The 27,357-nt window shown below is 33.7% G+C and overlaps 8 protein-coding genes across 18 annotated transcripts in view; 4 read left to right on the forward strand and 4 right to left on the reverse strand.

The window, feature by feature from the left end:
* Positions 1 to 20,080, forward strand: part of LOC139987421 (uncharacterized) — a 31,865-nt gene extending 11,785 nt beyond the window's left edge. Inside the window, exons 2-6 of the mRNA XM_072003676.1 lie at positions 17,821 to 18,004; positions 18,979 to 19,236; positions 19,320 to 19,460; positions 19,552 to 19,676; positions 19,783 to 20,080. Coding sequence (XP_071859777.1) covers positions 17,897 to 18,004; positions 18,979 to 19,236; positions 19,320 to 19,460; positions 19,552 to 19,676; positions 19,783 to 19,801 — 651 coding nt within the window. The 5' untranslated portion in view covers positions 17,821 to 17,896 and the 3' untranslated portion in view covers positions 19,802 to 20,080. The remainder of the gene's footprint in view (positions 1 to 17,820; positions 18,005 to 18,978; positions 19,237 to 19,319; positions 19,461 to 19,551; positions 19,677 to 19,782) is intronic.
* LOC139987425 (adenosine 5'-monophosphoramidase HINT3) lies at positions 330 to 1,509 on the forward strand. The gene is made up of 4 exons (XM_072003685.1): positions 330 to 589; positions 757 to 874; positions 962 to 1,155; positions 1,243 to 1,509. Exons 1-4 carry the CDS (start codon positions 515 to 517, stop codon positions 1,297 to 1,299), a joined length of 444 nt encoding a protein of 147 aa, XP_071859786.1. The 5' UTR covers positions 330 to 514; the 3' UTR covers positions 1,300 to 1,509.
* On the reverse strand, positions 1,531 to 3,631 carry LOC139987412 (mitochondrial enolase superfamily member 1). The gene is made up of 6 exons (XM_072003656.1): positions 3,404 to 3,631; positions 3,189 to 3,291; positions 2,984 to 3,099; positions 2,717 to 2,871; positions 2,023 to 2,606; positions 1,531 to 1,948 (listed from the first exon to the last, which is right to left on the reverse strand). Exons 1-6 carry the CDS (start codon positions 3,482 to 3,484, stop codon positions 1,650 to 1,652), a joined length of 1,338 nt encoding a protein of 445 aa, XP_071859757.1. The 5' UTR covers positions 3,485 to 3,631; the 3' UTR covers positions 1,531 to 1,649.
* Positions 4,235 to 6,677, forward strand: LOC139987416 (p21-activated protein kinase-interacting protein 1-like). 4 transcript variants are annotated; one of them, XM_072003664.1, is made up of 4 exons: positions 4,235 to 4,623; positions 4,706 to 4,819; positions 4,933 to 5,095; positions 5,198 to 6,677. In XM_072003664.1, exons 1-4 carry the CDS (start codon positions 4,618 to 4,620, stop codon positions 5,875 to 5,877), a joined length of 963 nt encoding a protein of 320 aa, XP_071859765.1. In that variant the 5' UTR covers positions 4,235 to 4,617; the 3' UTR covers positions 5,878 to 6,677. The 4 variants fall into 4 exon arrangements, with proteins under 4 accessions (XP_071859765.1, XP_071859768.1, XP_071859766.1 ...); XM_072003667.1 differs by having other exon boundaries at positions 4,236 to 4,623; positions 4,703 to 4,819; XM_072003665.1 differs by having other exon boundaries at positions 4,236 to 4,619; positions 4,703 to 4,819.
* On the reverse strand, positions 6,221 to 12,853 carry LOC139987398 (endothelin-converting enzyme 1). 3 transcript variants are annotated; one of them, XM_072003597.1, is made up of 18 exons: positions 12,382 to 12,853; positions 11,805 to 11,896; positions 11,678 to 11,729; positions 10,212 to 10,282; positions 9,871 to 10,049; positions 9,423 to 9,668; positions 9,087 to 9,292; positions 8,815 to 8,991; positions 8,616 to 8,714; positions 8,380 to 8,524; positions 8,036 to 8,250; positions 7,762 to 7,938; positions 7,531 to 7,693; positions 7,382 to 7,430; positions 7,233 to 7,300; positions 6,973 to 7,115; positions 6,692 to 6,856; positions 6,221 to 6,513 (listed from the first exon to the last, which is right to left on the reverse strand). In XM_072003597.1, exons 3-18 carry the CDS (start codon positions 11,687 to 11,689, stop codon positions 6,337 to 6,339), a joined length of 2,292 nt encoding a protein of 763 aa, XP_071859698.1. In that variant the 5' UTR covers positions 11,690 to 11,729; positions 11,805 to 11,896; positions 12,382 to 12,853; the 3' UTR covers positions 6,221 to 6,336. The 3 variants fall into 3 exon arrangements, with proteins under 3 accessions (XP_071859698.1, XP_071859697.1, XP_071859700.1); XM_072003596.1 differs by lacking the exon at positions 11,805 to 11,896; XM_072003599.1 differs by lacking the exons at positions 8,815 to 8,991; positions 11,805 to 11,896.
* On the reverse strand, positions 14,210 to 18,385 carry LOC139987409 (dipeptidase 1). 4 transcript variants are annotated; one of them, XM_072003647.1, is made up of 10 exons: positions 18,077 to 18,385; positions 17,488 to 17,612; positions 17,149 to 17,356; positions 16,762 to 16,888; positions 16,083 to 16,254; positions 15,561 to 15,998; positions 15,136 to 15,394; positions 14,798 to 14,882; positions 14,664 to 14,739; positions 14,210 to 14,594 (listed from the first exon to the last, which is right to left on the reverse strand). In XM_072003647.1, exons 3-10 carry the CDS (start codon positions 17,344 to 17,346, stop codon positions 14,360 to 14,362), a joined length of 1,590 nt encoding a protein of 529 aa, XP_071859748.1. In that variant the 5' UTR covers positions 17,347 to 17,356; positions 17,488 to 17,612; positions 18,077 to 18,385; the 3' UTR covers positions 14,210 to 14,359. The 4 variants fall into 4 exon arrangements, with proteins under 4 accessions (XP_071859748.1, XP_071859749.1, XP_071859747.1 ...); XM_072003648.1 differs by lacking the exon at positions 18,077 to 18,385 and adding an exon at positions 17,705 to 17,821; XM_072003646.1 differs by lacking the exon at positions 18,077 to 18,385 and having other exon boundaries at positions 17,488 to 17,821.
* A 601-nt stretch (positions 20,081 to 20,681) lies between the features above and the next one.
* Olf186-m (Ki-ras-induced actin-interacting protein-IP3R-interacting domain olf186-M) lies at positions 20,682 to 25,655 on the reverse strand. Its single transcript, XM_072003643.1, has 5 exons — positions 25,513 to 25,655; positions 24,677 to 24,980; positions 24,302 to 24,597; positions 23,310 to 23,534; positions 20,682 to 23,249 (listed from the first exon to the last, which is right to left on the reverse strand). The coding sequence occupies exons 2-5, from the start codon at positions 24,919 to 24,921 to the stop codon at positions 22,249 to 22,251; spliced, it is 1,767 nt and encodes a 588-aa protein (XP_071859744.1). The 5' UTR covers positions 24,922 to 24,980; positions 25,513 to 25,655; the 3' UTR covers positions 20,682 to 22,248.
* On the forward strand, positions 25,619 to 27,346 carry LOC139987419 (18S rRNA aminocarboxypropyltransferase). Of its 3 annotated transcripts, none has more exons than XM_072003673.1 (5): positions 25,619 to 25,717; positions 26,170 to 26,315; positions 26,391 to 26,560; positions 26,637 to 27,024; positions 27,103 to 27,346. In XM_072003673.1, the coding sequence occupies exons 2-5, from the start codon at positions 26,192 to 26,194 to the stop codon at positions 27,270 to 27,272; spliced, it is 852 nt and encodes a 283-aa protein (XP_071859774.1). In that variant the 5' UTR covers positions 25,619 to 25,717; positions 26,170 to 26,191; the 3' UTR covers positions 27,273 to 27,346. The 3 variants fall into 3 exon arrangements, with proteins under 3 accessions (XP_071859774.1, XP_071859773.1, XP_071859772.1); XM_072003672.1 differs by having other exon boundaries at positions 25,703 to 25,717; positions 26,068 to 26,315; XM_072003671.1 differs by lacking the exon at positions 25,619 to 25,717 and having other exon boundaries at positions 25,950 to 26,315.
* Positions 27,347 to 27,357: the final 11 nt, after the last annotated feature.

A 27,357-nucleotide genomic window follows, 5' to 3' on the forward strand; every position in this document is an offset into this window, starting at 1 on the left:
AATTCATTAACATGATATATTTAAAATATAAAAGCTTTTAAAATATATTTAAATACGACAGAACTTAAAAGATGTACTGATATGCTATATCTATTTCTATTTATGTTTCTAGCAGCATACGAGACCTCGGAACACAACATACATATCTATGTAAATAAGTACGGGATGATACTCCCGTTAGTTACGTCGAAGCCAAACAATTATCGATAACACCAAGTCTTTACTTATGTTCTGTCATCGGAAATTCCTATTTTTTCTATTACAGAGTTGAGACAGAAATGTGTGTTGTGTGTATGTTATATGTAATATGAAAACAAGAATGAGTAGATGTGACCAACATGGCGACACTGTCTATGAGTTTACTTTACACGTATATAGTGAGAGAGTCATCCTATACATATGTTATGTATAAGCACATACATCAAGTAGTCAAGTAATATCAACTTCTTTTAATTTGCCTAGGAAACAATTCTTTACTGGGGAAACTACTTAACGTGATTATATCTTTGTCGACATGGAAACTCATGTAAATAATTGTATCTTTTGCGATATCATAAATAACAGAACACCAAGCGAGAAGATATACGAGGTATGAAAAAGTTAACCTTTGTTTAACATAATATAACGTAGCATAAGTAAACGTGCAAGTGAGTATATACAATTTTATTCCTGATATATAATAACGTCTACATTTAGAAAAAATATTTTTACATTATCTTATAGTTATTAAATTTGGAACGTTAAATATTATTTTAGGATGATTATGTGACGTGTATTAAAGATATTAATCCAGCTTCGACCCATCATTATTTAATACTGCCAAATAAACATATACGCAATGCAAAAGAACTTCAACCAGAAGATGCTTCACTTTGTAAGTCTGACCAAATAGAAATACTTGTGTTAAATGTTAAATTTAAGTTTTGCATATTAGAATTGCTTGTACAATGACAATTTTTAGATGACAGAATCCTTTCTACAGTGGATATAATAGCAGAAAAACAAGGTTTGGACCTTGCAGTTACACGTACTGGTTTTCATTGGCCACCATTTAATACAATACATCATTTGCATTTACACGTTATTTCCCCTATATGCAATATAGGTTTACTTAAAAGATTTATGTTCAAACCCAACTCGTATTGGTTTGTAAGCGTACGTATAATACATGTTCTGAAATTTCATTTTATATATCTCGTTGGTTCTAGCTGATTTAAAAGTAATTGTTATTATGTTTTATAGACGGAATATGTGAAGTCTTGCCTTAAAGACAAAAATAATCCTAGTACATCAAGCTAAAATAAGCTTAAAGGCAAGATCAATAACTGTGATATCTTTTTTTGGAGCTTTATATGATTATAACATTCTAACAACTAAATTCACTACAGAAATTACCTTATGTGTTGTACATTGTAAATGTACAATGTAAACATGGTTTATGTATGTAAATTATTTCCATTGTTGTTAAATGTAAGGAAAAATAAGTAAAGAAAATTTAAGTGGGTTTAAGGTGTGGATTTTTGATAATGATAATAATATATCAGTTTATTTTATTAAGTATTTAAAGTGCTGATGCCCATTTCAATTTATTTATATTAAAATATAGCTTACTATACACATTTAAGTTGACATAAGTTTTTGTATTTATTCTAGTTAAATGATTTGTAGAAAAGCCCCTGTTCGTACATGTCCTTCCATTTTTCCCCATTCGGATATGAATAGTTCTTAATAGATTCTTCGTTAAGTTTGGTTGAATAGCCTGGACTCATGGGTGGCATATAAGAAGCGTTTTGAACACATACAGGATGTTCAAAGTGCTCGTGCTGTTGATCGACATATTCTATCACACGGTTTTCGGTAGATGCACTCAAACATATAAAATCCCACATCTGGAGATGTTGAACCATTTCGCATAAACCTACGCCTCCAGCATGTGGACACACTGGAACTAATATAATAATAATTATTATAAAATTGTCAACCTAGTACCTTCAGAAAATAGTTATTATTTATGCAACCTACCACCCATTTTTTTTGCCATCAAATAAACAGCTAATATTTCATTGATTCCTCCTATTCTAGCCGAATCAATTTGACAATAATCGATTGCTCTCGCTTGTAATAATTGCTTAAACATCACGCGATTAGCGCACATTTCACCGGTCGCGACACCGATGCCATACGGTCTTAATTCGTTTGCGATTTTCGCATGTCCTAATATATCATCAGGAGACGTTGGTTCTTCGATCCAAATTGGTTTGAATTTTACCAATTGTTTCATCCACTCGATCGACTCGTTGATATCCCATATTTGATTAGCATCTAGCATCAATTTATTTTCGTGTCCTATCGCGTCGCGTACCAATCGGCATCTTCTTATGTCGTCTGTTACATTTTGACCAACTTTTACCTTGAAAGATGTAAAGCCAAGAGCTAAAAATTTATTACAAAGCTCTTTAACTTTAGCATCGTTATATCCAAGCCATCCCACTTGCGTTGTGTACGCCGGGTATCCATTTTTTCGTAGCATTTCTTCGCGTTCTTCTTTTCCTTTTTGATTCTCTTTCAGTAATTTCACGGCTTCTTCTTTCGTAATAACATCGGTACTATGGAAGAGAATATCATAAAAATTCGTTTCAATTTTATATAACAATATAACGATTTCTTCGTTTTAAAGCTGTTCTCATTTCGTAAAATGCACATGTATGCAACTTACATGTATCTGAAATCAATCGTAGAGACTAATTGTTCAGGGGATAAATCCGTAAGTAATTTCCAAACAGGTTTATTTTCTATTCTAGCCCACAGATCCCACAATGCATTTATTATAGCAGCCGTAGCGAGGTGAATAACGCCTTTTTCTGGTCCTATCTATTACATTTCATACATTTATATTAAACACATTGAATTTCCTAGCGTGCTTCTATATTTCTCACATGTAATAGTAATTCTCTTATGTGATCACGTATTTGTAATAAGTTACCCATCTTAATTGCGATTCACTCGTTAGTTTCCTCCAAAAAAATCCAAAGTGTGTAAAAATTTCATTGACATTTTGTCCTTTCACTAAATACGACATTGATTTGCAAGCTTGTACGACTATGAACATTTCAAAGAAAAGTTTGATAATATCATCTTATCCCATAAACAATAATTAGTCGTTTTAGAAGATAAATAAATATCTATACCAATTTCTGTGCCTCTACCCAAAGTAAATGTTAATCCATATCCTTCGATTCCTTTGTTAGTCTTGATCGTAACGTACGCGCAAGAATAATCGGGATCAGTGTGCTGTAATTGAATATTATATTACAACCACGGCTTATAAACTTAAATTTTAGCATGAAATGCGAGATACGCGCAACATCGCATCTAAAGGAAGATTAAAGCATTACGTACGTACCATAGCATCACTTCCATCAGCTAATAAAGATGTTGGGAACCTTACATCTTTCACTTCCACTTCTGTTATCAGAATCTCCATCGCTTATGTGAAGATCTTCTGAATTTTCAATTTTTTTTAACAATGGGTTACCGCGGTGTTTCTAATGAAATAGTTTCATGCAACGTTTCCCTGAATATCAGTAGGACAACATGGATTCCGTTAGATATTACATCTCTTTTATCATATGTATGACGTAAACATAATCTCTGATAAATTTGATATGTACAAAAGAAACAAAGAAGTGTAAGTACAAATAAGAAATTTTGAAATTATGAATATTATCAAAACACGATGTACAGAAAAATGATTGTTTTTTGCAGGTATTACAGAATGTTACAATATAATATATAATATATATAATGTTAAAATAAATATTCTGCAGTCGGTACTATTGTGCAGTTACTCGTTATGAATAAAACCTTTAACTTTTCAACGCGTGTTTAATTTCCACCATCCGGAACCCAACACAACGTGTGTCTCTTTTTGTGTTCCTTATTGAATATATCTCTACAAAAAGACATCACAACATTAGTCCTATTTTCTTTTTCTAACCGTTTCCCTGATATATACGAAAAACATACCAGATCCACAGCACGACTTAACTAATTAATTAATTAATTAATTTAATACCATATTTGTTGCACCTTTGTTTTAAATATTGCCTAAATATCATGTGATCACGAAATGGTATCAAAGATTCATCGATACACATAACTTCAGATGGACATAAACGATTGAAAACATCTGTCTCTCTATTGTCTTATCGCAACCTTATACAGATCTCCGGCAGCCAGCATATTGATGAAATCGGACATCGCGCGTTAAATAAAAAGGAAGGCAAAACAGGCTTGGCGCTTAACGTATTCGTTGCCTCGTCTACACTGCTCTACACTTAAATTCGCCGCGCTAGAGTTTACCTTTTTATCATACAAGATATTCACGCTGGAGGGAGCCACAGGCCTACACCAGTTCATAAAACCTGTAATTTTATAGGATCTTGTATATGCTAGCGCGTGCTATCTTCAGCATTTAAAAGCATGGTGCAATACTAATCCGGGAACAACCAGTTCATAGTGTGAGCACTCTCATTTTCTCTTTCTTATTACCTACAAGTGCAATTACAATTACAATTTTGTTATCATCAGCAACAGAAATTGTAACAAACGTTAATTATGTATGTATGTATGTACCTATCAAACCAGTTTGCGAATGTACATATTTACATACATTCCAATTAATTCGATTCGACGAATAAAGTAGTCCAGTTTATACGTATTATTTTGTTTGAATTCCAACATGCCGGATCTATTCGAAATAATCGTAGGGACATACGAACAGTATTTACTCGGTTACAAAATAAGCAATAATGGTAACGTAAGTAATCAAGTGCCTTTCCGTTGTTATATTTTAGGTTATGTTCGGCGCATGGAACTTACTTCAGTTGCATATAATTTCATATTTTACTGATAAATTTGATGAACTTTCAGGTATACAATATGGTAAAAAGTTTCGCAACACATAGCCATGTCAGTAGCATACGTAGCGTTGCGAGTAACAAAAATATTTTAGCATCTGGTGGAGCTGATGATTCTGTTTATTTATACGATTTACATAGCAGAGTAGAATTTGGTAGATTAATGCACCATAATGGTAGGTGTGATTATATATGATCGTTATTCGCACGACATGTTAAAATCAGGGATGAAATCATCTATTTCAATATGTTTTATATATTTTTATATGTTTATGCAGATACCGTCAATTGCATTGTGTTTACCCCTGATGCATCTCATCTGTTTTCGTGCAGTAACGACGGAACTATAGCTGCAATTCGATGTGGAAATTGGCTAACAGAAAAACATTGGCAAAATTCGCACAAGGGTTCAGCTGTTAATACTTTGGCTATTCACCCAACAGGAAAAATAGCACTGTCTACCGGGGCAGATGGAATTCTGCGAACTTGGAATCTAGTTAAAGGAAGACAAGCATATGCCACAAATCTAGTCCCAAGATTGAGATCAGATGCTAGAAATGTAAACGTTCTTAAATGGAGTCCTAACGGCGAAAAGTATTTACTAGCTGTAAATCAGAGAATAGACGTATATTCCGTAAAATCAGCGGGGATCGATAATGAAATAAAATTCGACTCAAAAATTATTTGCGTAGAATTTTTGAACGATGATTTAATTGCCGCTGGTTTGGAAAATGGTCGAATCAAGTTTTATAATCTTGAGACATCTGTGGAAACTGTAGAAATAGTTGCACATGATAAACGAGTGAAATGTATGGCTTTTAAAGATAATTTGTTAGTTACAGCTTCGAGTAATGGCGAAATTAAACTATGGAGGTATCGCAGACGTAGATTGGATATGTTGCAAAAAGTTAATTGCGATGTTAGAATTACCTGTTTATCTCTTGCAATGCTGGATTAGAATTAGTGTTTAACACTAAACCTACGGACATTTCGTGTATACCTATTCCTACCGTGTCTGGTCAAAGTGTTTATGAAAAGTCAGAAATTATGAAGCGATATGATAACGTTTAAATATGCTTAAATTTGTGTAGAAGTTTGAAAACGGTTAATTTGACCAGCAGTGGTAGGTTTAGTGTTAAGTTAAATATATACGATATTTTGTATTAGAGAACAACATCCACTTTTATGGACGTTATACACGAAATTCGAATATAATGTTTCTGAGTTCATTTCACTGATATTTTGTTTTGACATTGTCGTTTGTCAATTTTTCTTTCTTGGGAATAAGTTCAAGTACACGATTTCCTGTTTATGTAATTTTTGCTATGAATATTATACAATGTTCTTTTTAAAAAATAACATAATCTTGTATGTTCGGTAATGTTCGGATACGTGCGTGCTGTGTAATTACAAATAATTACCAAAGAATACATTTGCGAGACGGATTCATAGGACTTTCAACCGGACAATTCCATGCTTTCGCAAAATCCGCGTTATTCGATAAAGTTCCGATGACTCTGAAATGATTTGGTGCATGAACTCCTTGTATCAATTTAGATTTTAGCGCTCCATTCGTATAACTACCGCACCAGACCTGCGAAAATGTATAAAAGTGTACATATTCATATCGGCAGCGTATACATATATTGTAAATATGTACATGTTTCTCATGAATTCATTTATTTTACACGTTCAACGATATCTTTGGTTTAGGAACTATCACGATTTTTTAATAAAAGTTGTATTGTTTCTTATCAATGGCGACTACTTACTTGTGCGAAACCTATAAAAAATAATTGTTCTTGGCTATAATTAGCGAGGCCGGGTAGAGCTAATCGATTAGTATTTCTTATTCGAAATCGTTGATACGCTTTGTAGGCCTCTCGTATACCACCGTTATCAGCTATGTTCTCTCCCTGTGTATTCACGCCATTTACCTAGACAGAGTATCGTACGCTTTGTTGAATTACAGATCAAAGACTTACACAAGCAATCTTCACCTTGGCTTAATTTGCATTAGGGTTAAAAGGACGGAAGGAAGGTTAATACTCACCGTGAAATTATTATTATCGCCTAGCTCTGGCAGATGGTAGTTACCGTACTGTTTGATTATACACTCAACTTTCTCGTGGTAACTTTGTAACGTCTCGTTGCTCCACCACTGCTGAAGATTCCCGTTTTCGTCATATCTACGACCTTGAATATAAACAGATCGACTCGTAGAAATTGTATTTGATCTATACGAAGTTTACTTAATTTTCTGTAATTTATTACGATACATATTAATACAGTACATTGACATTGATATACTACCTAGATCATCGAATCCATGAGTTAGTTCATGACCCATGATTGCTCCCATGGCACCGTAATTGATAGACCTGCGGAATATGTTTGGTATTTCAATTTCGTATTCTCAATTTGTTTAATTTATTCGTTGATTACCAATGATCTATACGTACTGTAAACCATTCCCGTAAAACGGAGGATGCAAAATACCAGCTGGAAATGCTACGTGTGAGAAAAGTGAGGCATTAGATCGCAACAGGAACACGAAATGATAAAATAATATTTATAAAATATAATATCCATATAATATTACAATACTTACTGACTGAGTTTAATATCGCGCTATAAAACGCATTTACCGTTGTTCCAGTCGATATCCATCGATTTTTGTCCGGTTTCTCACGCAAACTATTTAAACTTTTCTTGACTGTTGCGTCAGTTAGCATCAAAAATGTATCGAACAATCGCCCAGGCACAACATTTTTCTGCAACAAAATTTCATCTTGGATTTCCAAATTTCCCACTGACCGAGATACAAGCTAAGATACCTCACCCCTTCGTAAAATTTATCCAATTTTGTTGAATTAGTAATCCAGTCTGGAATCCCTACGAACGGTCTTATCGCGCGCAGTTTTCTATGAGCCTGAGCTCTTGTCTCAGCATCCATCCAATCTAGTTCGGCAACCATTTGTTCAAACGCTGCCTTAATGTCGAGCAACATTTCTAGAGCCTGAAAACCGTCTATCTTTTCTTCGTTTCTCTCTACATACTTGTCATAATTGTACATATAGCGATCGATAAACAAAAGAAAATCATATCGTACGAACCTTTTGTCGAGCATTATCATCAAAGTGTTTTCGTGCGTAAATATAACTAAGAGCCATACCAAAATTTACGTTTACATTTCCTGCACAAATTTTCCATCTCGGTGTCTTTTCTTTTAAACCGAAAACTTTCTGCGAGAATTTGAAACCAAGATCACGAAATCGCTGTGACGTTAATGGAGCAATCGCCGAATAGACGTTCCACCATACGAATCGCTCTAGAACATTTCAACAGTTGATTATCGATAACGCTTGATACGATCCAAATTATAAGTGGCGACGTGTAAAGTTTCGCAGTAAAATGGTTGATATATGTATGTATGTAGAATATATATGTATATACTTACCTATCGTGGCGAATGGAGTAGTTGCTAACAGTTTAGGTAGTTCCTGTAAATACTCTAGATCCATTACGATCACACGCTCCGATTCAGTATTTATTGTCACGTTTGTATCGTCGAACACCGCTTCCAAATATCTGGTCCAGTTCCACTGAAACGGGTTGATTAAAAGTCTCTCTCTTTCTCTCTCTCTCTTTCTCTTTAATATCGTTCATAAGCTTTTCCAGCTTCAATTCAATCACCTGTTGTACGTGCAAATCTGTCATCCGTTGAAATTCATTGATAGTTACATTGTAAATAAGATGATTTACGTCTCGTCTTTGTTCTGGAGTCGCCATGATCTGAACAAATGTAAAATAATTGGTGGATTTACTCGCTTGGAATATGTGCGCTCGATAGAATATAATTTTAATAATGCAATAAGCTTCGATGAATACTAACGCGCGCGATATTCGTGCTAAAGTTTAAGATTTCGTTGGCAAATTCGGTGCTTCTATTCCCTGCGCCAGCCAGTTCGATCATGCTTTCTATATACTTCTTATATTCCATTAATTCCGATTGAAATCGTGAAGAATCGAGCAAGTAACGATCGCTAAATCCTGGTGACGTTTGTTCTATCTAAAACTGTCCGAATTAGTTGACGAAGCCGAAATTGAAATCGTTTTATGGTTGTAGAATTTAATCAAACGAATTGCTCTACCTGCGACACTTACCGTCATCATATTTTTCGTCGTGTCTCGTATATCCTCGCTAATATAAAAATTTAGAAATATATTCAAACCTAAAACTCTCTGTATCCTGCCGACAATACCGGGAAGATCAAAAGGTAAAGTTTCGTTTTGTAAAGGTGGATCTTTTGGTAATCCGAGCTTGTTGAACGTTTCATAAACGGGTTTCAACCCCAAAGCTTCGATGCTCGCTAAAACGACGATAATTCGTATTATTTTACGTTTGTCTGACAATTCGAGTTCCGTGCGTTCTCTCGTTTTACGTTTATCGATGTTTCTTCAGTTAGTTATTTCGAATTAGGATAAATCGGTTATTCTTACTTAAATTCATACAAGTCCTGTACAGAGTTCTAGCGAGCTTGATCGATCTCAAATCGTTTCCATCGTCCGATTCTTCGAGCAATATCCTTAGATCTTTCAGCAATTGTTCCTTAAGAAGACTCAATTGATCCCAGGATGTTTGACTCTGCGGTATAGGATTCTTTGAAATCCAACCGCCGCAGGCGAATTTGTAGAAATCTCGACAAGGATCTACAGATCTGTTCATCGCCTCTATTATCCTGGCGGCTGGAACGTCCAACAACTTTTGTTTCGCGTCAATGTGAATAAAGTAGGATCGACGCAAGCATAAATTGTTATTTTTCTTATATAAGGATAATTGAAATTGAAATGTGATATTTCTGTGTTTCGATTACATCGCGAGGCTAACTCGGGTGGGAGTAGGAAAAAGTATAGAAAAGGAATAGAGGAAACCTTGATTTTATGGTACCTGTCCTCACGCATTCATCGCTCTGGCACATCTCATCGTAGACTTGCTTGCGGAAAATAACCGTCTGCAAGGCCAGCGTTAGTAGCAACGCAATCGCGATTACCACTAATGTACCAACGATTATGATCAATTTCCATCTATTTTTGTCCAGTTCCTTTTCGTTCCTCGGCCCATATTGCCTGTTCGAATGAAAATTAAGTAAAACGTCAACGTGTGATCCCACATTCTTGATTTCATCGAAATATCGAATAAACGTATTTTCTAATTCGATCGAAATAAAAAACGTGTATCTTAAGATTTCAAGTTTAATCTTTCGTAGTTAATCGTAATTTGCTAATTACCACGAGAATATCGATTCTTGTTTCATCTCAATCGCGCCATTCCTTTCGTCGTTTGCGTCCGGATCGTTTACCTATAAAAACGAAAATAATAATAGTGGCGAGGATCGATGCTCTTTTACCTCGCTCCAGAATCACTGAAATTACTTTGACATTATTTTTGCCGTTTTTATTCTAGATTCGTGACAGAGATCCGACAACGATAGTTCTTCTTCCATTCGTAGAGTGGTTAAGGACACGGAACAGTTACGCGTAGATGGTATCGTTGCCGATACCTTTTTAATGTTTAAAAGTTAATCAGCTGTTTATTCTATTCTTGCGAAATCCAATCGACGCAGTGAATGAATTTTAATTGGTTTTCGTCGACGATGCGTCGGCAGCGTAAATAAACTTGAACAGGTCGCGCAATCCGTCTAATCCGATCGGCTGTATCACGTACTGCAAGAACAAATCTAAGCCGCTGTAGAGGCATGCTCTCTCTCTTCTTGTGTTCCGATTCGTTGCACGCAACTGAATTGTCGAAAACGACGATTGTCAAATTGAATGCTCTATTTGGAAAACGAAAGCTATGAAAGAAGAGATTGAAAAGAAAGAATAGTATTACCACGTGTAATCAGATTGGTATGAAACAAACAGATAATGCGATTGCGAAGAAGAAGTTAATAAATTGAATTCAGTTGAAACCCTATCAATGTTTGAAAAATTACTAATTGATCAGAAAGATGTACATACAAGCGTACGATGTTAAAGAAACTAATTAAACAGCAGTAGTAAATAATTAAACAGCAAACAAATAGTTGTATTCTCAGTTGACTAATGTGTACCAGAGATAGAACGAATGTCTAGATGTACACTACAAGATAGCAGAAACACATGCAAAGTAGTTGGTTTAATGCAACTATGACCTTCTAGAGAAAATCTAATCGCTTGGATGTACAATTACGTAGATGAAAATTCGATCGCAACTTTAATCTTGCAAAGGGACCTTGCGCGCTTATTCAAATTTCACGTTTGATTTCTCATTCTTGCGTTGATCCAAGGATTTTTTCGCTTTTGAGCTACTTAGAAGAGACGATACGAGTGTCGAGTAACGATGCGAACATAATCGCCGTATCGTGATATTTTCTTCTAAATAGATCGACGCATCGCGACGCTTGCCTCGATTAAGTCTCTAATTAGTCTTCCTTATTCGCTTATCGACTTATGTATGCAACTAACGACGTAATTAAGGAAAAAGCATGCATCGCGATAACATGTTTTTCCGGTTTTTCAATATTCGGCTACTCAGTCGAAGACAAACCATGATGTCGCTTGGAATTATAATGTATAATAAATACATATATAATAATATATAAATGCTGGAAGATACACTGATGTTTCATCTCAAATTTCTCAATAACACGAGAGGACGAAACTGCTATGATGCTAATGATAAAGAATCTCAAGTTTGTTGAAATTTGTTGCCTTACCTTGTATTTCATTGTTCGCCCCTCTATTTCTTCCTTTGCCGATCGGATTTATCTGAAACGAAGAACGATCGAATAACAGGATCATCTGATGATAAATGTATCATATATATATATGTATATATTATACAGTGTTACGGGTACCCATCCGGGGTTATTGAGATTGATCGTGCATCACGATATAATCGTATCCGATACATTTTTCCACGTTTTGTCGTTTGTCTGGAAATATTACACACCAAACATGTACTTGGACTCAAACTTTCATTTGTGAAAAAGTGGTGATCGTGTTGAAAGTCGTAGAAAAAAATGGAAATAGAGAAAAGGACGAATGGGAAGAAATTTATGCGCGTTTCGCAATATGACAAGTGTATATATTGCTCTCCCTGATTAGAAATAAGCCGTGGCTATTTTTACGGAAACCTTCGGTTTCATCCGTAATATACACAGTTCATCGAACTTGAAAATTGAAATTGAGTGCGTAAGTCGTAGTAAAGAAAGGAGAAATGACCGAATAGGTGTTTACAAAAAGAAAAAAAAAATATTTTACGATCACAATCATATTCATGATCTATGTCCTCGAGTTCATTGTAAAGGCTATTTCTTGTGTCATACCGCGGCATGATCGTTTCTTCGAACTTGTGTTCGTCGATTAAACTATGTACTCAATGTGCTTCTAAAACAGCATACGATCGCAAAAGACTTACCTCGATTTTGTTTTGTTTCTTTTCCCGTTTTCTATCTATCTTCGTTATTATCTTCGTTATCTCATATCTTCGTTAATTCATAAACGATCACACGAGATTGAAATCGAAGGAGAAAATAGAAATAGTAAAGACGGTCGGAGAGCAAGTGACTAAAGAAACGCATACACAATAAACCAATTTCCTATGGTATATGAAATTCAGTCAATTCAAAAATTCGCCCAACAGTCATTGGTCCTCGTTCTTCTTTCCTTTTTTTACGTTTGATTGCGTTTCGATCCCGGTTTTGACGCTTCGATGATTGCGAATTTTATTCAATATTCGAACATTCCAAAATTCGAAGCTCGGAAAAGAATGCGACTCGAAACCGCTATTAAACTAAACTGAGCTTTCGGCGTACGAACCAGCGAGTATACTCTTCGACTCCCCTACCACTTCGGCGCGACGAAACCATGTTGTCTAGGAATGGATTTTTTCCACTGAATCATTCGAACGCAAACTTTCTTCGATTCACAATAACATACCGCACCACACTGTGATTCACAGTGGGCTATCAAAAAATCCACAGTGCTATCCACAGTGCATCAAAAAATCAACAAGAGACCGATTTCAAAAACTCTGCGTGAAATGTATAATTTCTGCTACGATATATTCGTGTATTCATGCAACATTGTGCTTTGTACGAGAGTTGAGAGTTGCAGTGACTCGTGTTTTTCCTTAACTATCTCTTGAAACATATTTTACTTATAAATTATTTTGACTCAGTGTCATTTGCGTGCAAAAATCATTTTTCCTGACTTTTTAATACAAATACTAAACTTGATTCTGCTGAACTCTAGCAGCTAGAGTATTACGTGAACGCGTACATTTCTGTAGTTGTGGGATCAATGCGTAACAACGTATTGATTTCGCGCTTGTATATGACCTCGAGTGTTTTGAAAAACCAAGAAAACTCGCTTGCTGTTAATAGTCGACAGTTGGTAGTTGATAATCTGCGATCGATAGTTAGTAATTGATATCCGTTGTAAAACTACAGCACAAATACTTTGTTTCTATCAATCGTGTTACCACCTTGTCATTTTTCGTCTCTTTTGCTACTATCTTCTTCATTCTCGCTTTCTCTTCATTTGGTTGTTTTCTCTCTCTCTCTCTCTCTCTCTCTCTCCCCTCGTTCACAACAAGGTTTCGATCCAATTACGATTTATCTCGATCTTTTCGATTTACCCGACAAACACGTCACGTGTAATCAATCATTGTTAGTTGTTTTCCACTTTCCCCTCTTCTCTATCTTCTTCTCCTACGTTCGAAGGAAACAATTCTTACTTTCAATCTTAAAAGTAAATAACACACCGCTTTAATGTATGCCGACGGCTACATGGCATGTTAAATTCGCAGAAAGACTGATTAATTATAACCACGTCGAGTGGACGAAAGATCTATCGAAGTGTCGCGCCTATCGCTACAACTCAATTGCGAACTTTGTAATTGTGCGATGTAATTATCATATTACGTCGAGTAAATCTCGACGCTATTCGTACGAAAAATATGTATACTTATATACATGCGGGAACAACCGTTGATTCTACACACGTTTTGTCGCAACGTTTATCACAAGCGGCCGAGTCTATTACGAAACGATCACAATTAATTATAATTTATTTTCTATTCATTGCACTGTGTTTAAACGGGCCAGCCGCTACTTCTTCACTGTAGTAAAATATATTCGTTCTAACACGGTAATATCACGAGTTATAGCTATACTGTATATATGATATTATGTTAAGATAGTAGGCTAATTAACGAAAAGGAATAGAGAGGAAACGAAGATTCGTACGATCCGTGGCTACTTTATTAAAAAATGTAAAACGGAGTAATCCAGGTACAAAGAGAGGAAATGATAAGGAGCACACGGTTCGACGTTCTGAAGAATCGAAGATAAACGATTACCGATGCCATAGGAACGTTGTATATCGAATCGTTTCTAGGCGTCCTGATATCTACAGTAGGCAGTATCCTCTATCAATTCCTGAGGAATCAATTCTTCCGCTGGAGATTGATGAGACATGATTGTCGCATGATTTTCCACTTCTTTCAACACTCTTAGTAAATTTCCGCCCACCAATTTCTTGATGTCCAAAGCTGACCATCTTCTATCTCTGGTCAATTCAGCCAGTAGCAAAGGATAACCAGAAACGTCTGGCAGTTCAATCGGCGGACTAAAGATATATAAAAGCTTATTTATCGACATTTTATTTTAAAATAAGCTGCTGATCGTTTGTACTCACTTCGATATACCATCGTAACCGGCTCCAAGACCCACGTGGTTAACGCCAGCTATTCGTCTGATATGATTGATGTGAGCTGTAAAGACAAGTAACATTTTTTAACATTTCTCAAATAGAATTCGATGCAGGCGTACCTATCACGTCATACATAGAAGCTTTATCGCCGCAGCTCAAATGCGCGCTGTCAAAGCTTACCATAACCAGACCTCCATTTACCGACTGAAATAAGAGAAAAAACACGATAACGCTAACATTCTTGTTTTTCTTTTCACGTACGTGTACGAGTCATCGATTAACGCAAACAGTTAATGCTATTGATGGAAAATAAGACAAGGAATAATCATGAATTGTACATATACACACACGAATAATATAAGATAAGTATGACAAGTAAGATAAGTATGAGAGAGAATGTAAAATAGAAATTAAGGCTCCAGTGGAAAAACTGTTTTGTTCGACGTTCTTTTCTCACCAAATTACGGAGTATGTCGTCCGGAACGTTGCTGGACGAATTACAGAGAGCTCTGGCCGCGCTATGAGAAAATATCACTGGTGCTTTACTCATCGCCAGTGCGTGTCTCATGGTCCTTACCGAAACATGAGACAAATCTACAAGCATTCCTAATCGATTCAATTCTTTTACTACCGCTCTGCCGAATACCGATAATCCATTGCTGTGAAAATCCAATCGCGCATCCGAATTTGAATCTTCTACCGAACACGAATCAGCCCTGCGAACAATTAAAATTGGCTTATCATCATCTGCTTATGTATACGAACACCGGCACACATTGATTGATACGATTGATACTTCTCTTATCCTATTTGTATTATTCGTATATCAAAATAGAGATGCCGACTTGATGTAGAACGCGGGAATGAGAAATGTAAACTTACCATGGAGTATTGCATTTATGTGTCAGGGTCATGTAGCGAGCTCCCAGTTGATGAAAACTTCTTAGCACAGCCATGGATGTCCCAATGCTATGGCCACCTTCGATTCCTACCAAACTCCCAATCACGTCATCCTTGTGCGCTTTTTCAAGCTCTTTGCTACTCGTTACCATTCTTATTTTCTTTGGATACCTCGAAGTTAGTCTACGTACTACGTCTATCTGTTCCAGGGTGAGTTGCACCGCGTCAAGAAATTGTGCTTCGCACGGAACATAAACGGACCAGAATTGCCCGCCCACGATACCTTGCCGTAACCGCACCAAATCGGTTTGCCACTGAGAGCCCCAACTTATGTTTCGCGACAAGTTCTCATCGAAAGGAAAGTCTTTCAACTTTGTGTTTCCCCGATGTTTTCGGAGATTCCATGCGAAATCATTGTGCCTGAAATCAGAAATAACGATAGCTTGAATTCACAAACTCTTATACTGCTTGGATCAAAAGCTTTTTTACGAGACACTTTCTTACCCATCGATCAAAGGTACTTCGGAGAGCATTCGTCTTACAACTTGAAGTCTAGCTTCCAATAAATGCGAGCTTCGTAGTTCCAAAGCTAAAGGTAATCCAACGCCTGCGACCAAAGCACATCCAAGGAAAAAGAAACCAATCATCACTATCCATTTCCTTAACACGTTCCGTCCTGTGTATCATACCATGCACACATCTTTCGGTTATGTCATTATTTCATTCTGGACGAATGCGGACGAAATATAAATAAAAACGAAATAACTTTCTATTGCGCAATTATCTTTCTTCCTACTTGCCGACCACAGTGATGAATCAATAGATAATTCTTATTAACGCGTTTCGGACAACGCGATTTTATCATCGCGATAACATCGCCAATACGTGGAAAGAATGAAAACCGTATCGAATTCCGATCTCTATGAAATTCAAGCAAAAATTAACCACTTTTACGATTCTGCCCTACCATTGTTTCATCGCTAGAGAAGTTACATGGTTACGCAGCATTAAATAAACTCACTGACGTGCGAAATTACAAAAGAAACTGAAGTGGTCAACTAGCTATCACCACAACAGACATAATCTGTCCCGACTGTTTTCTAAACCACTTCATTCCATCCGTAAAATCCTCGCCTCTATTCCTACGATTAACGATATACAAAAATTTGTCGTCCAAACTTACTGTTTTCCCTTGGTAGATCTTTATTCTTATCGAATGAGGTGGAAACAACTGAATCCTTTGTATGGTGTACCGCATCACCGTTTGGCAGTTTTCTCATTAACTCGGGAGACGATAATTGCAAGCAAGTCTGCAAAGTAAGTTGCAAGCAAATATCACTTTACTTATCAAAAACGAACAATCAAACTAGTCACCGTTCGAAGTAGTTCACCATTGTGTCAATAAAATTCGGTCAACGACCCAACCTATATATTTGATGAAAAGACATACACATTATCCTATACAAGTTAGCAGTCTTAAATATATCGACTGAAAAACCATCACTAATGAATATAATAACGCTTAACAAATAACTAAGCAAATTAGAATTGGACTATTTTATCTAATTACCTCTAATATATCAACTTCTTTTCTTCTCGGTGGTGGTGACCGATAAACCATACCATCTTTATTCATACCATACAGCTCAAACATCTTTATTTTCTTCCCACGATCGCTTGTTCCCTCTGTACATTGACTTCTTCCCTCCGTAAATATCAAAGGGAGCGTCCTATGCTCTAAAATATTAACGCATGCGCCAACTCTCATATCGATCCGACTCGAAAAGCATTTTGAATTTAGACGAATTCACACAATACATTCTATTAAAAAATAATCGGTATTAAAAACAGCTACACAACTGCTTAATTATATTACAACTAAATTAACTATTTACGTGATTAGACATACTTTTAAATCATTGTGAATCGTATGTATTCGTTTCTTCTGTTTTTTGTCATCCTTTCTCTCACTTATTTTCTCTTATCTTTTACTTCTTTTCCACAATGCCACTTTTTACTTTGTATTACTGCAATCTGCAAGTATAATTGAAAAATTGTGTAAATGATTAAAATGGTTACCTAAAAAATTCCGTGTCTCGCGGTTCTATGGACGCGCAGGAAATTACAAAGCACGCGTCGCTTCCAGGCTGCGCAGGAGGATATGCGTAAATGTCAGTTCCGACCGCTATATACCGCCATATTGTTTGCGACAAATCGTGATCGTGCTCTGGTCTATCTTGTACGTGGTCTCGTGAAGTTTTTCTCTTGTTCGGTGAGCCCCATTGGGAAAATTTGCAAACATTTCGCGAAAAAGCAACATGAAGAAAACGAAGGACGTATCAGACGAGGATGAATATTCCGCAGATGATCCGGAAGAAGTAGAAGGAGCTTCTGAAGAAGAGTGGACTCCTGAAGCCGGAGCTGAAGTAAGCCCACGCTACTAATACTTTCTTCTTTGCTGTTATCGCAATCAAATTTGTAACTGTTTTTTAACTAACCCTACTTTCTCACTTTTCTCTTATGCTTTCTGCCTATTTCTTCATGTGTTAAAACGTTTATTTGTGCTTAGTTCTTCGTAAATAAACTTCTGTCAGTCGGCTAGTTGTTCTTACTTTAATACATTATATTTTTCATCCAAGTAAGATCAAGAAATGCAAATGTTTCTAGATATAACATTCAACTTATTATTTCTAATGCTTGCGCCTTACTCCTAATTTAATACCTTCCGTTATTGTCAGAAAAAATGATCATTTTTAATCAATCAATTCTTCTGAGTAGATAACGAGAAAACACAAGTCGATTTAGTTATGTATATATATATATAGTAGTGATGTGTCGTTGCTGTGTCAAACACGCTACACAATATACCGTACTTTACCAAATCTATTACTGCTAATGAAATGTTTCGCATAAAGTACATTTTATTGTGAAATGATTCTTAATATTTATTATCAGCGAGAAACTTATAATTAAACCCTACTTTTCATTATATGCTTAGAAGATCAGTTATTCTTGGAAATGCTTTTACAGTTGGCGAGTTATCATCGCCGGCCGGTCGGTGGCGCCGGGCGCTATATACATTTTTCAAAACAATGCAACTCTACTATCTACGCCTTTCATTATTTAATCACTTTCTCTCTTATAATGGAATAATTGTTATTCATTTTTGTTATATATCATTATATAATTGTTTGTATATTTATATTATCATGAGAAAGATTATTTCAAATAACAATAAAAATTAAACATTTAATGTACAAAAGATACTTTATTTCGTTATCGTATGTCTCAATTTAATTAACTTACATAAACATTTAATAAAATGATATAAATAGCAATACTAATTAATAATATTAATAATAATAGCAATATAAATAGTAATACTAATTTTAATATTTAGAGTGGTGCTAAAAAGAGGCCACAAAGGGAAGCTGCTAAAAAACGGCAACACTCAGAAGAAGAAGAAGATGAAGAAGAAGAAGAGGATGAGGAAGATGATGATGAAGAGGATGACGAATCTGATTCAGATACAGGAAAGAAACCTAAAAGAAAAAGGCGGTCTAAGAAAGAAGAAGATGAAAAAGAAGACGAAGATGAAGAAGACTCCGATGATAATAGCTTCAATGAATCATCGGGAGAAACACCAAAAGATTTTACCGTTAGTTATCTAGTTTATAAAATTCTAAACATTTGTCTACTTGCATAATGAGAATACAATGTTGTTTGTATTGGTTATCCTAGTCTGGTGCATTCGTTGTGGCAAAAGCTGATATTGGTGGAAATACGGATCCAACATTGTGGAGGATAGATGGGAAGGCATTACTTCAAAAGTTTCTACCATTCAAAGAAGATGGGAAAACGTTATATAAAAGCACATCGACGGTAGATTATTAACATAATTATTAATTCCAATATGAAATAAGCACCACATCTGTTTCCTTTGTGTCTAATAAGTATTATATGTATTTTATAGTATTCTGGATGGTCAGTAAATAACAAAGATAAATACTTAGCAGCCCAAGTAACTTTCAAAGTGCAAAGTAGAACAGAAACCATTGTTGAACTTCACCTTGATCAGCATCAACAAGAAGTTGTAAAGTATGTAGTTTTCTTCTACTTTCTTTTGTATTTTTATACTATTATTTTGTTATAATTATAGAATAATGCACAACAATAACTGATCTTTTATTTCTTATTTTTTCAGAGAAGAAAAAGAAGACTAAATATAGATCATGTTTGATCATATTTGTTTATATACATTTTAAGGTATGCTAAGGAAGAATACATTTACAATCACAGGTACACATCAACATTACAGACATATTACGTAAATACGTGGATGCAGTTTACAAAATGATATCCTAGCAGATTCGTGTTTAAAAATAAGATTGAGTGGACCATGGATCTCAGTTCTTTACTAAGGGTAGCTTTACATATAATTGACAATTTTATGAGCTGTTTGTGTATGTTTCAATTGATAATAGCTATCAAACAATTTCAAACATTATTTGTTTCCGTAAAAAATATGATATCCACTCATATTTCGTGTTTTATAAATTCGACGTAAGTCTAAAATTTCTTGTTTAGACTGCATGTTACTTTCAAAATATTATTGTATCGCTTACAATATTGGTGATAATCTTGATATACAAATTTCGGCGTAGTTTTAATTGCAAAATTTATTCGATCCTCTGTTGCACTTTAAATAATTCAATGTCCCAGTTATAAGAACACCTTCAGTAACTAGATTTCGTGTTATGTTTAGTCGTTGAAATAAAAAACTTTAGATATAGAAAATAAATCAGTGTCAGTTACCGTTGTGGTCTTACGTTCCTATTGCCGTATAAATTCATATTGGAAAATCATTATATATACTTTTAATTATCTTGAATTACACCTCGAAAATTTCATGGCTATAAATAATATGTATGATGGACTTCTGTTAGTGGCAACAGTGTGAATAAGAAATTAATTATATGTACTGTCATCAATCATGTTCAGTGGTATGTCATGTTCGATCTAGCTTTATGGATAAAAATTATGTTTTACGTATATAAAAGAAAGAAAAAAGAGAGAGAGAGCGCGAGAGAGAGAGAGTAAAAATTAATCGTGTCAAATATTTATTCAATATTCCTATATTATTTGTACATTTCATATTTTCTACAAAGCTCCTACCCTGTTTATATAATTTGTATACATTAAATTTATTGGAATGTAGGCACATAATAAGGAATACAATTTCCATTATGAGTTTAATAAATTTTAAACCATTAAATGATACATTAGATAAAGAAAAAATGTGTGTATATATATTATATTTATATATACACACGTATATAAATAAGTCCTGTTGTAACTTCCATTTTAATTTGTACTTTAAATATTTTGATTAATAATACGTAAATATAATTTTTGTAATTATGTCTAACTTAATTACAAAGGCTATGTGTTGAAATGTAGTTAATGTTAGCAAAGAGCCCCAATAAAACTATGTTTAGTTCATATTACGAGCAACTTACAATAACAAAAGTATATAATATAATACTTGAGCATTAAAAACAATTAACGAACTTATAAAATTATAACTCTATAAAAATAATTATACACGATAACTTTTTCTATTATAAAAAGATTTCAAGAAGAAGTTTATTTCTTTTGTCTATACATATATGTATTCTTGATTAGACGAAAATTCGAATATTCAATTAAGAGCATAAGATTGTAAGTTCTTCAAGCAAAGTGAAATTATCTTCTTTTTTAATTTTCTTTTTCCCAAACATTCGCTGATATAGTACTAACTTGTGTGATAAGTTGTAAATTATTTTGAAACTAATTTATATCTTTGAAAAAATATGTCTGTGTGTGTGGCATATGTTTATCAAAAAGCTTTGAATTTGAGTTTTTATTCTTGTTATTGTTGCTATTATTATTGCAATTACCATTACTATTATGGCTGCTACTATTACTGATATCATCATCATTATTTTCCTTTTTTGGTAATATATTCGGAGCACGTTATTATTGCGAAAGTATATGAGATTAGAATTTCAATTTTTTTTCACTAAAGAATATGTAGTGTTTAATTGGCACAATTTTAAAATTTAATTAAGATTTAAATGTCATAGAAATCATTTCAATCATACTTGAATGTATACATGTACATTATGTATGGTTGAACAAGGATAAAAAGAAACGATTTATATATCAATATAAAATTACAATTAAACTCTCGGCATCAAGCAAAATTGTAATATGATTTAAATATAATAACAAAAATAATAACAAAATAGCAATAATTTTCAAACATAACGAAACATTAAAACTATTTCATAGTAATGGAACCAATATGTTATTTGTAAATATATAAGATAATGAATATTGATATTTCATCCATATTTACTAAGTAATAAAAGTTTTAAATTATATAACAATATTTACATCTTTATTTGAAACTAAAAACAGAATAAAATATAATTGCTATAAGCAAAAATGCATTCTTGCTGCATTGATATCTATTATAATATTTGTCACCTGAAATAAGTTCATGAATCACTTTAAGTGATGAGCGAAATATTTTTGAAAATATACAATTGAAATTGCTTCAAAAGTTTTAGATATCCTAACATCGTAATGAATATGAAAACATGTTTTCATAAACCCATAAATTAGGTCAAAAACCAGGTTCTAATCGTACAGATAACACATTATTTAACATTTCTCGAATTTCTGCCATTTCTCTCCTGCTCTTTGTCACCATAGTTTCCAAATTTTTATTTTCTTGAATAATTTTCTCCATTTTCTTCCAATATTTTTTAGTACCAGAATGACAGCAACAGGTTGTTTTTTCGCCTTTATCTATACACACTTGTTCTACAAGCTTGGTTTCCTCAACATAGCATTCATTTTTATTTCCCTGTTTATTTTTACTTAAACTATCTTCTGCTGATTTATACATTCCTTCAAGTAATTTTTCTGCACATTCATTTACGTTATAATTTTTAGTTTCATTTTTTAATCTTGGAAATTTCGTGGAAACGCTTTCTTGGTTACAAACTTCATTTAAATTTTTATTCGTGTTACATTTCATCCCCATGCATTGCGCCGTATCAGACTTGCTGAAATTTATATTGCAATAGTTTACCGCATCTGTATCGCTTATTCTAGATTGTCGCTTCAAAGTTTTTCTCCTTCGAGCAAGTACAGTGTCGTCAACATGCTCAGTAGTTTGCACAAAGCCATCGCTGTGTCTTCGTTTATTTACCATTGATATCTTTCCGTCTTTCATATCATAAAATCCATCACTGGCTCTTCGAATATCAGACACATTTTCTGAAACTGTGTTTGGAAACATATCATCTTTATAGTTAGTATTTTTATTCAAATTTTCATTTTGCTGGTCTTCGCTTTCTTCAAAAACTTTTACTGATAAAGAAACATCGGTATCGTTACGTTCCGTACTATCGTTAAAAAATAATCGTTTTGGTAATATTTTTTTCTGGATAGGTGTTTGCTCAAATACTTCATTATTATTATCAACTAAATCATTAGATACTCCTGAATTTTCTACGGCGTTAGAATCATTGCTTGGAATACTTTCGAACGACTTTTTTTCGTTAGTAGGATCAATTTCAATTAGATCACCATCATGACCAAATGCAAATGACTTTTGTCCTGAAAATGTTCAATGTTCAATACTACAAATAAAAACCGTATATAAAATACAATTCTTACCAATAATCATACGTTTATTACGCATGTCGGGACTTTTTGAACGTGGTCGTTCCAAAAATTGTCTGCTATCAGGAGACAACACAGAAAGTGTACCACCACAATGTAGTGGACTGTATTGTTCATACGAATTATACACTGCATATGGATCGTGTTCATGACTCTCATGCTCTCGTAAACGCTGCATAATCTTTTGCACAATTTCTGATGGCGCTACATACGGTGAGCCTATCACATAAGAAGAATAATGATTTCACATCCCTTAGTAATTAAATATCATTATACATTAACAATAAATAAATATAGTACAATACTAAAAGTAGCTGTAAACAAGAAGCAATGATAATTTATGAAAATACAACACAATACGCAAATTATAAAAACTATGCAACTTTATTTTTTTTTATTAAACATACTACTAGTCTAAATATTTGATGATTAATTTGTCATATTTAAGAAATGTCCTGCAATCTAAATAAATGATTATAATCACACCACATCTATGATACAAAACAATTACATACTTATTTCAGGCATTAGATATTTTCACAATGGTAATATAACTATTTCATGCAAATTCTGTTTCCTTGTTATCTATGATAAAAACAAACATACTTGAAACAAACCCATAAACATAAATAGTTTAAAGCACATCAAGACAAATATTTTGCTTGTACTGAAAAATAATTCTTTTAAGTTGTTTAAGAATCAAGAAAATTTGAGAAAAAATCTAACTGCCACAAGACTTACAAAATTAATTGGTCCAGAATGTCTGCGATGTGGATGAAGTCTAGACACAGATAATGTGTCATCACTTCCTATAACATTACTATTTGTGTAACACAAATTTATTTTTAACATAATTAATAATTTAACTATAAAACTTATTTGAACTGTCCCACATTAAGGTGCAACAACTTTTGAATTACTATTTATTCTTCTCTTAATTCCATTATGTGTTTCTCTTAAGTGTCAGTTTTTGATAAGTAGCTCACCTGTCAAACCTCTATATCCGAGAGATACAGAATCAAAGGATTCACTAGTTTCCTGTTGCTGCTTCATAAAATCATTAATAGCTATGCCTTTTAATTTCGATGGTTGAAGAAATCTTTTTGGTATACGAGAAAAGGAACCATTCTCTTGTGGACTGCTCGAGCAACCACCAAATCCAAGGCCTAGCAAAATTGCTTCTGGATCTGCTTTTCTTAGCTCTAGCAAGCTTTCTACACTACTACAGTGACTGCTATCAGATTGTAGACTTGGATCCCGAACCAATTTATGAGGCAATGAGCTGTGTGAAGTAAATATAATTGTAAGTATAATGTTTTTGAATTTATTATACATTTCTTGTATTATGCCTTTTATTATACCTAGGTAATCCTGTTGTATTATTTGATGTTGTATTAGGAACATTAATAGGCGCAGATACTGTCATAGTTAATTGTTTTGTTCTCATAGAATATGGAATGTCCTTAGGCTCTGTTAGTGCCAATGAAATATTAGGTTTCTTACTGCTTGATTCTCCTTGGTTATCATTTTTCATTGAAAAATTAGACTTTATAGGTGATGGTATTGAATCTATCCATTGCTGAACAGGCCCAGTTTGACGTCTCATCTCCCAAATTCCACGTAACCAATCCGTTACCTTTACAATTGTTTCTTTCCTTGTGTTTTCTTATAAAATATAGATACATAATAAAATTATAAAAGTATTAGAAATTCACTGATGGACATAATATAAAATTTAAAATAAATTTACTTATGATAGAATTAACTGTAAAATGAATTAATATTAGCTACCGTAAAATGCAAGAAGTTTGTTGTATATGTGTAAAATTCAATAACATCCATATGTTGCACAATAAATATTAAAAACAATTTCTTTAAAAGGATTTAAACGATAATTTTAATAGTTAATGATAATTTAAATATTTAGATGCAGCTGATATGCACACGAAAATGTTATAAAATAACAAACGATTTATTTTCCTCGACAATATGTACCTGGATCCATATCCTTTAAGCGGCGTAAACAGTATATAAATAGAATTAATATTAAATAAAAAGTGAAAATATCCAATTGCACAGATACGCATTAACTAGTCATTATTTTTATATGTATATGATTGCGAAATAATAATTTTAATAATGCGTATTGATAAACTATAAAGGCTATGGGTGTAGAATATTACAAACCAACACCTACCTTTAATTTAAGAGAAATACAAGAATAAAGAAGACATTTCTGTTCTAATCAAATCGTATTTAAACACATGTTTGAAGAATCTCTATTCATTGAATGATTTGTGTCCCGCGGAGCGATTGAGAATAGAACAGCCACTTGTTAACCACTCTAACAGGGTTTCAGGGCCGTCAAATGCAGTGGTACTTTTACAAATTTTAACATTTAAGTAAGTAAATATAAGTAATTGTCATATATCTAGCTGTTATGCTTTTATTAAATAACAATTATATTATATATAAATTTAATTAGACATTTATAGTCATAAATACTATGTATATTAATATTCGATCGCAACACTGCGTATAAACAGATTGGTACATGAAGTAAGCGATGTTATAAAAGAAATGTATATACGTTAAGTAAAACAGCCAGTATTGAGTAAATTATTATGTTATAGCAAGTACTTTCAAATGGTATAATATTTATTGGAATAAAAACAAATTAGTTTGCGCGCATGTGCACATATATTCTCATACATATGTATATGTACATATGTGTATATATAGCTTCTTATAGATGTACGCATTGGGTGACAATGACAAAATAACCAGTAACCTTTGAATTAGGGAGATCAGTTTAACGTGCGTGTACATATATTTACACAATTCATTGTACTAGGAAATATTTTGAAGTTTTGTAAATGTCACCTCATGGAAAGAAAAATAGAAAACGAATACTAACAAGACGACCGCGACATGTGGTTGGGAAAGAAGAAAAATATCGTCAAGAAAGGGATAAGTCGGATAAGGAAGATGAAGTATCAGGTTAGAATAAAGTAGTTTGGTTATATACAGATTCATAAGAAACTCCGAAATAGACTCGACTGTTTTAATTTTTAGAAAAAGAAGAAGAAGAATGGTCCATTCCTTTTCCCGTCGCTATGTGGGATCTCGAACACTGCGACCCTAAAAAGTGTTCCGGTAAAAAATTGGTTAGACATGGCTTAGTAAAAATATTAAGGTTAGGAGCTCGATTCCCAGGATTAGTTGTTACTCCAATTGGTGAAAAGGTATAGAAAATATCTTTGTTGCAATATAGAGGATAAATTGATTTCTAATACTCGAAATTGGAATATCATGTTGTAGTGTGTGAGTCCCACAGATCGCGATATCATACAAAATTATGGTTGTGCGGTCGTCGACTGCAGTTGGGCACGTTTGGAAGATACTCCATTTAGTAGAATGAGAACTCCCAATCCTCGTCTTTTACCATTTCTAGTTGCTGCGAATCCGATAAATTATGGCAGATCATGTCAATTAAGTTGTGTAGAAGCTATAGCTGCTACTTTGATTATAACAGGTTTTCCCGAAGAAGCAAACTTTTATCTTGGAAAATTCTCCTGGGGCCACTCGTTTTTACAATTGAATGGTGAATTATTAAAGAAATATTCGCTTTGTACAAATTCAGAAGAAATTATTGCTGTCCAAAAAAAATTTCTCACAGATGCAAGGGAAGAAAGGTTAAATAGACATGGTAATTCTTGTAATCTTTTTGATTATTAATCTATCACTTCTTATTAATGTGTATTTATAATTTGTGTTTATTCAATAGTTGTATCAGATTTTCCACCAACCGATTCGGAAACGGAAGAGGAAGAAGAAGAAAAAGAAGAAGGAGAAAAGGAAGAAGGAGAAAAAGAAGAGGAAGGGAAAGAAGAATCTGTACCTGTAAATATTATTTCTAAAATAGACGAGCTAGTAAAGGACACGAAAATAGTATAAAAATGACTCAAATACAGTTGTATATATATATATATGTATTTTCTTTATATAATAAAAACATATTGGTTATGACACATGTTTGTAA

This window comes from Bombus fervidus, chromosome 5 (genome assembly GCF_041682495.2).
Source record: "Bombus fervidus isolate BK054 chromosome 5, iyBomFerv1, whole genome shotgun sequence".
NCBI classification, from domain to species: Eukaryota; Metazoa; Arthropoda; class Insecta; order Hymenoptera; family Apidae; genus Bombus; species Bombus fervidus.

Bases quoted from the DNA above. Each gene is read 5' to 3' on its own strand.
- LOC139987425 (XM_072003685.1), top strand. From the start codon at position 515: ATGGAAACTCATGTAAATAATTGTATCTTTTGCGATATCATAAATAAC. The intron at 590-756 runs GTATGAAAAAGT...ATATTATTTTAG, and splicing joins CAAGCGAGAAGATATACGAG to GATGATTATGTGACGTGTAT. The intron at 1,156-1,242 runs GTACGTATAATA...TATGTTTTATAG, and splicing joins ACTCGTATTGGTTTGTAAGC to ACGGAATATGTGAAGTCTTG.
- LOC139987412 (XM_072003656.1), bottom strand. From the start codon at position 3,484: ATGGAGATTCTGATAACAGAAGTGGAAGTGAAAGATGTAAGGTTCCCA. The intron at 2,607-2,716 runs GTAAGTTGCATA...TCTCTTCCATAG, and splicing joins ACGATTGATTTCAGATACAT to TACCGATGTTATTACGAAAG. The intron at 1,949-2,022 runs GTAGGTTGCATA...TTATTATATTAG, and splicing joins GATGGCAAAAAAAATGGGTG to TTCCAGTGTGTCCACATGCT.
- LOC139987416 (XM_072003664.1), top strand. The intron at 4,820-4,932 runs GTAAGTAATCAA...ATGAACTTTCAG, and splicing joins AAATAAGCAATAATGGTAAC to GTATACAATATGGTAAAAAG. The intron at 5,096-5,197 runs GTAGGTGTGATT...ATGTTTATGCAG, and splicing joins TAGATTAATGCACCATAATG to ATACCGTCAATTGCATTGTG.
- LOC139987398 (XM_072003596.1), bottom strand. The intron at 8,992-9,086 runs GTAAGTGTCGCA...GGACAGTTTTAG, and splicing joins CGACGAAAAATATGATGACG to ATAGAACAAACGTCACCAGG. The intron at 8,715-8,814 runs GTTAGTATTCAT...ACATTTGTTCAG, and splicing joins TTAGCACGAATATCGCGCGC to ATCATGGCGACTCCAGAACA.
- LOC139987409 (XM_072003647.1), bottom strand. From the start codon at position 17,346: ATGAGAGTTGGCGCATGCGTTAATATTTTAGAGCATAGGACGCTCCCT. The intron at 15,999-16,082 runs GTAAGAAAGTGT...TTCTGATTTCAG, and splicing joins GAAGTACCTTTGATCGATGG to GCACAATGATTTCGCATGGA. The intron at 14,740-14,797 runs GTACGCCTGCAT...TTGTCTTTACAG, and splicing joins TTCTATGTATGACGTGATAG to CTCACATCAATCATATCAGA.
- Olf186-m (XM_072003643.1), bottom strand. From the start codon at position 24,921: ATGAGACGTCAAACTGGGCCTGTTCAGCAATGGATAGATTCAATACCA. The intron at 24,598-24,676 runs GTATAATAAAAG...TACTTCACACAG, and splicing joins AATACAACAGGATTACCTAG to CTCATTGCCTCATAAATTGG. The intron at 23,535-24,301 runs GTGAGCTACTTA...CTTATGTGATAG, and splicing joins CGGATATAGAGGTTTGACAG to GCTCACCGTATGTAGCGCCA.
- LOC139987419 (XM_072003673.1), top strand. From the start codon at position 26,192: ATGTCACCTCATGGAAAGAAAAATAGAAAACGAATACTAACAAGACGA. The intron at 26,316-26,390 runs GTTAGAATAAAG...TTTAATTTTTAG, and splicing joins TAAGGAAGATGAAGTATCAG to AAAAAGAAGAAGAAGAATGG. The intron at 26,561-26,636 runs GTATAGAAAATA...ATCATGTTGTAG, and splicing joins TTACTCCAATTGGTGAAAAG to TGTGTGAGTCCCACAGATCG.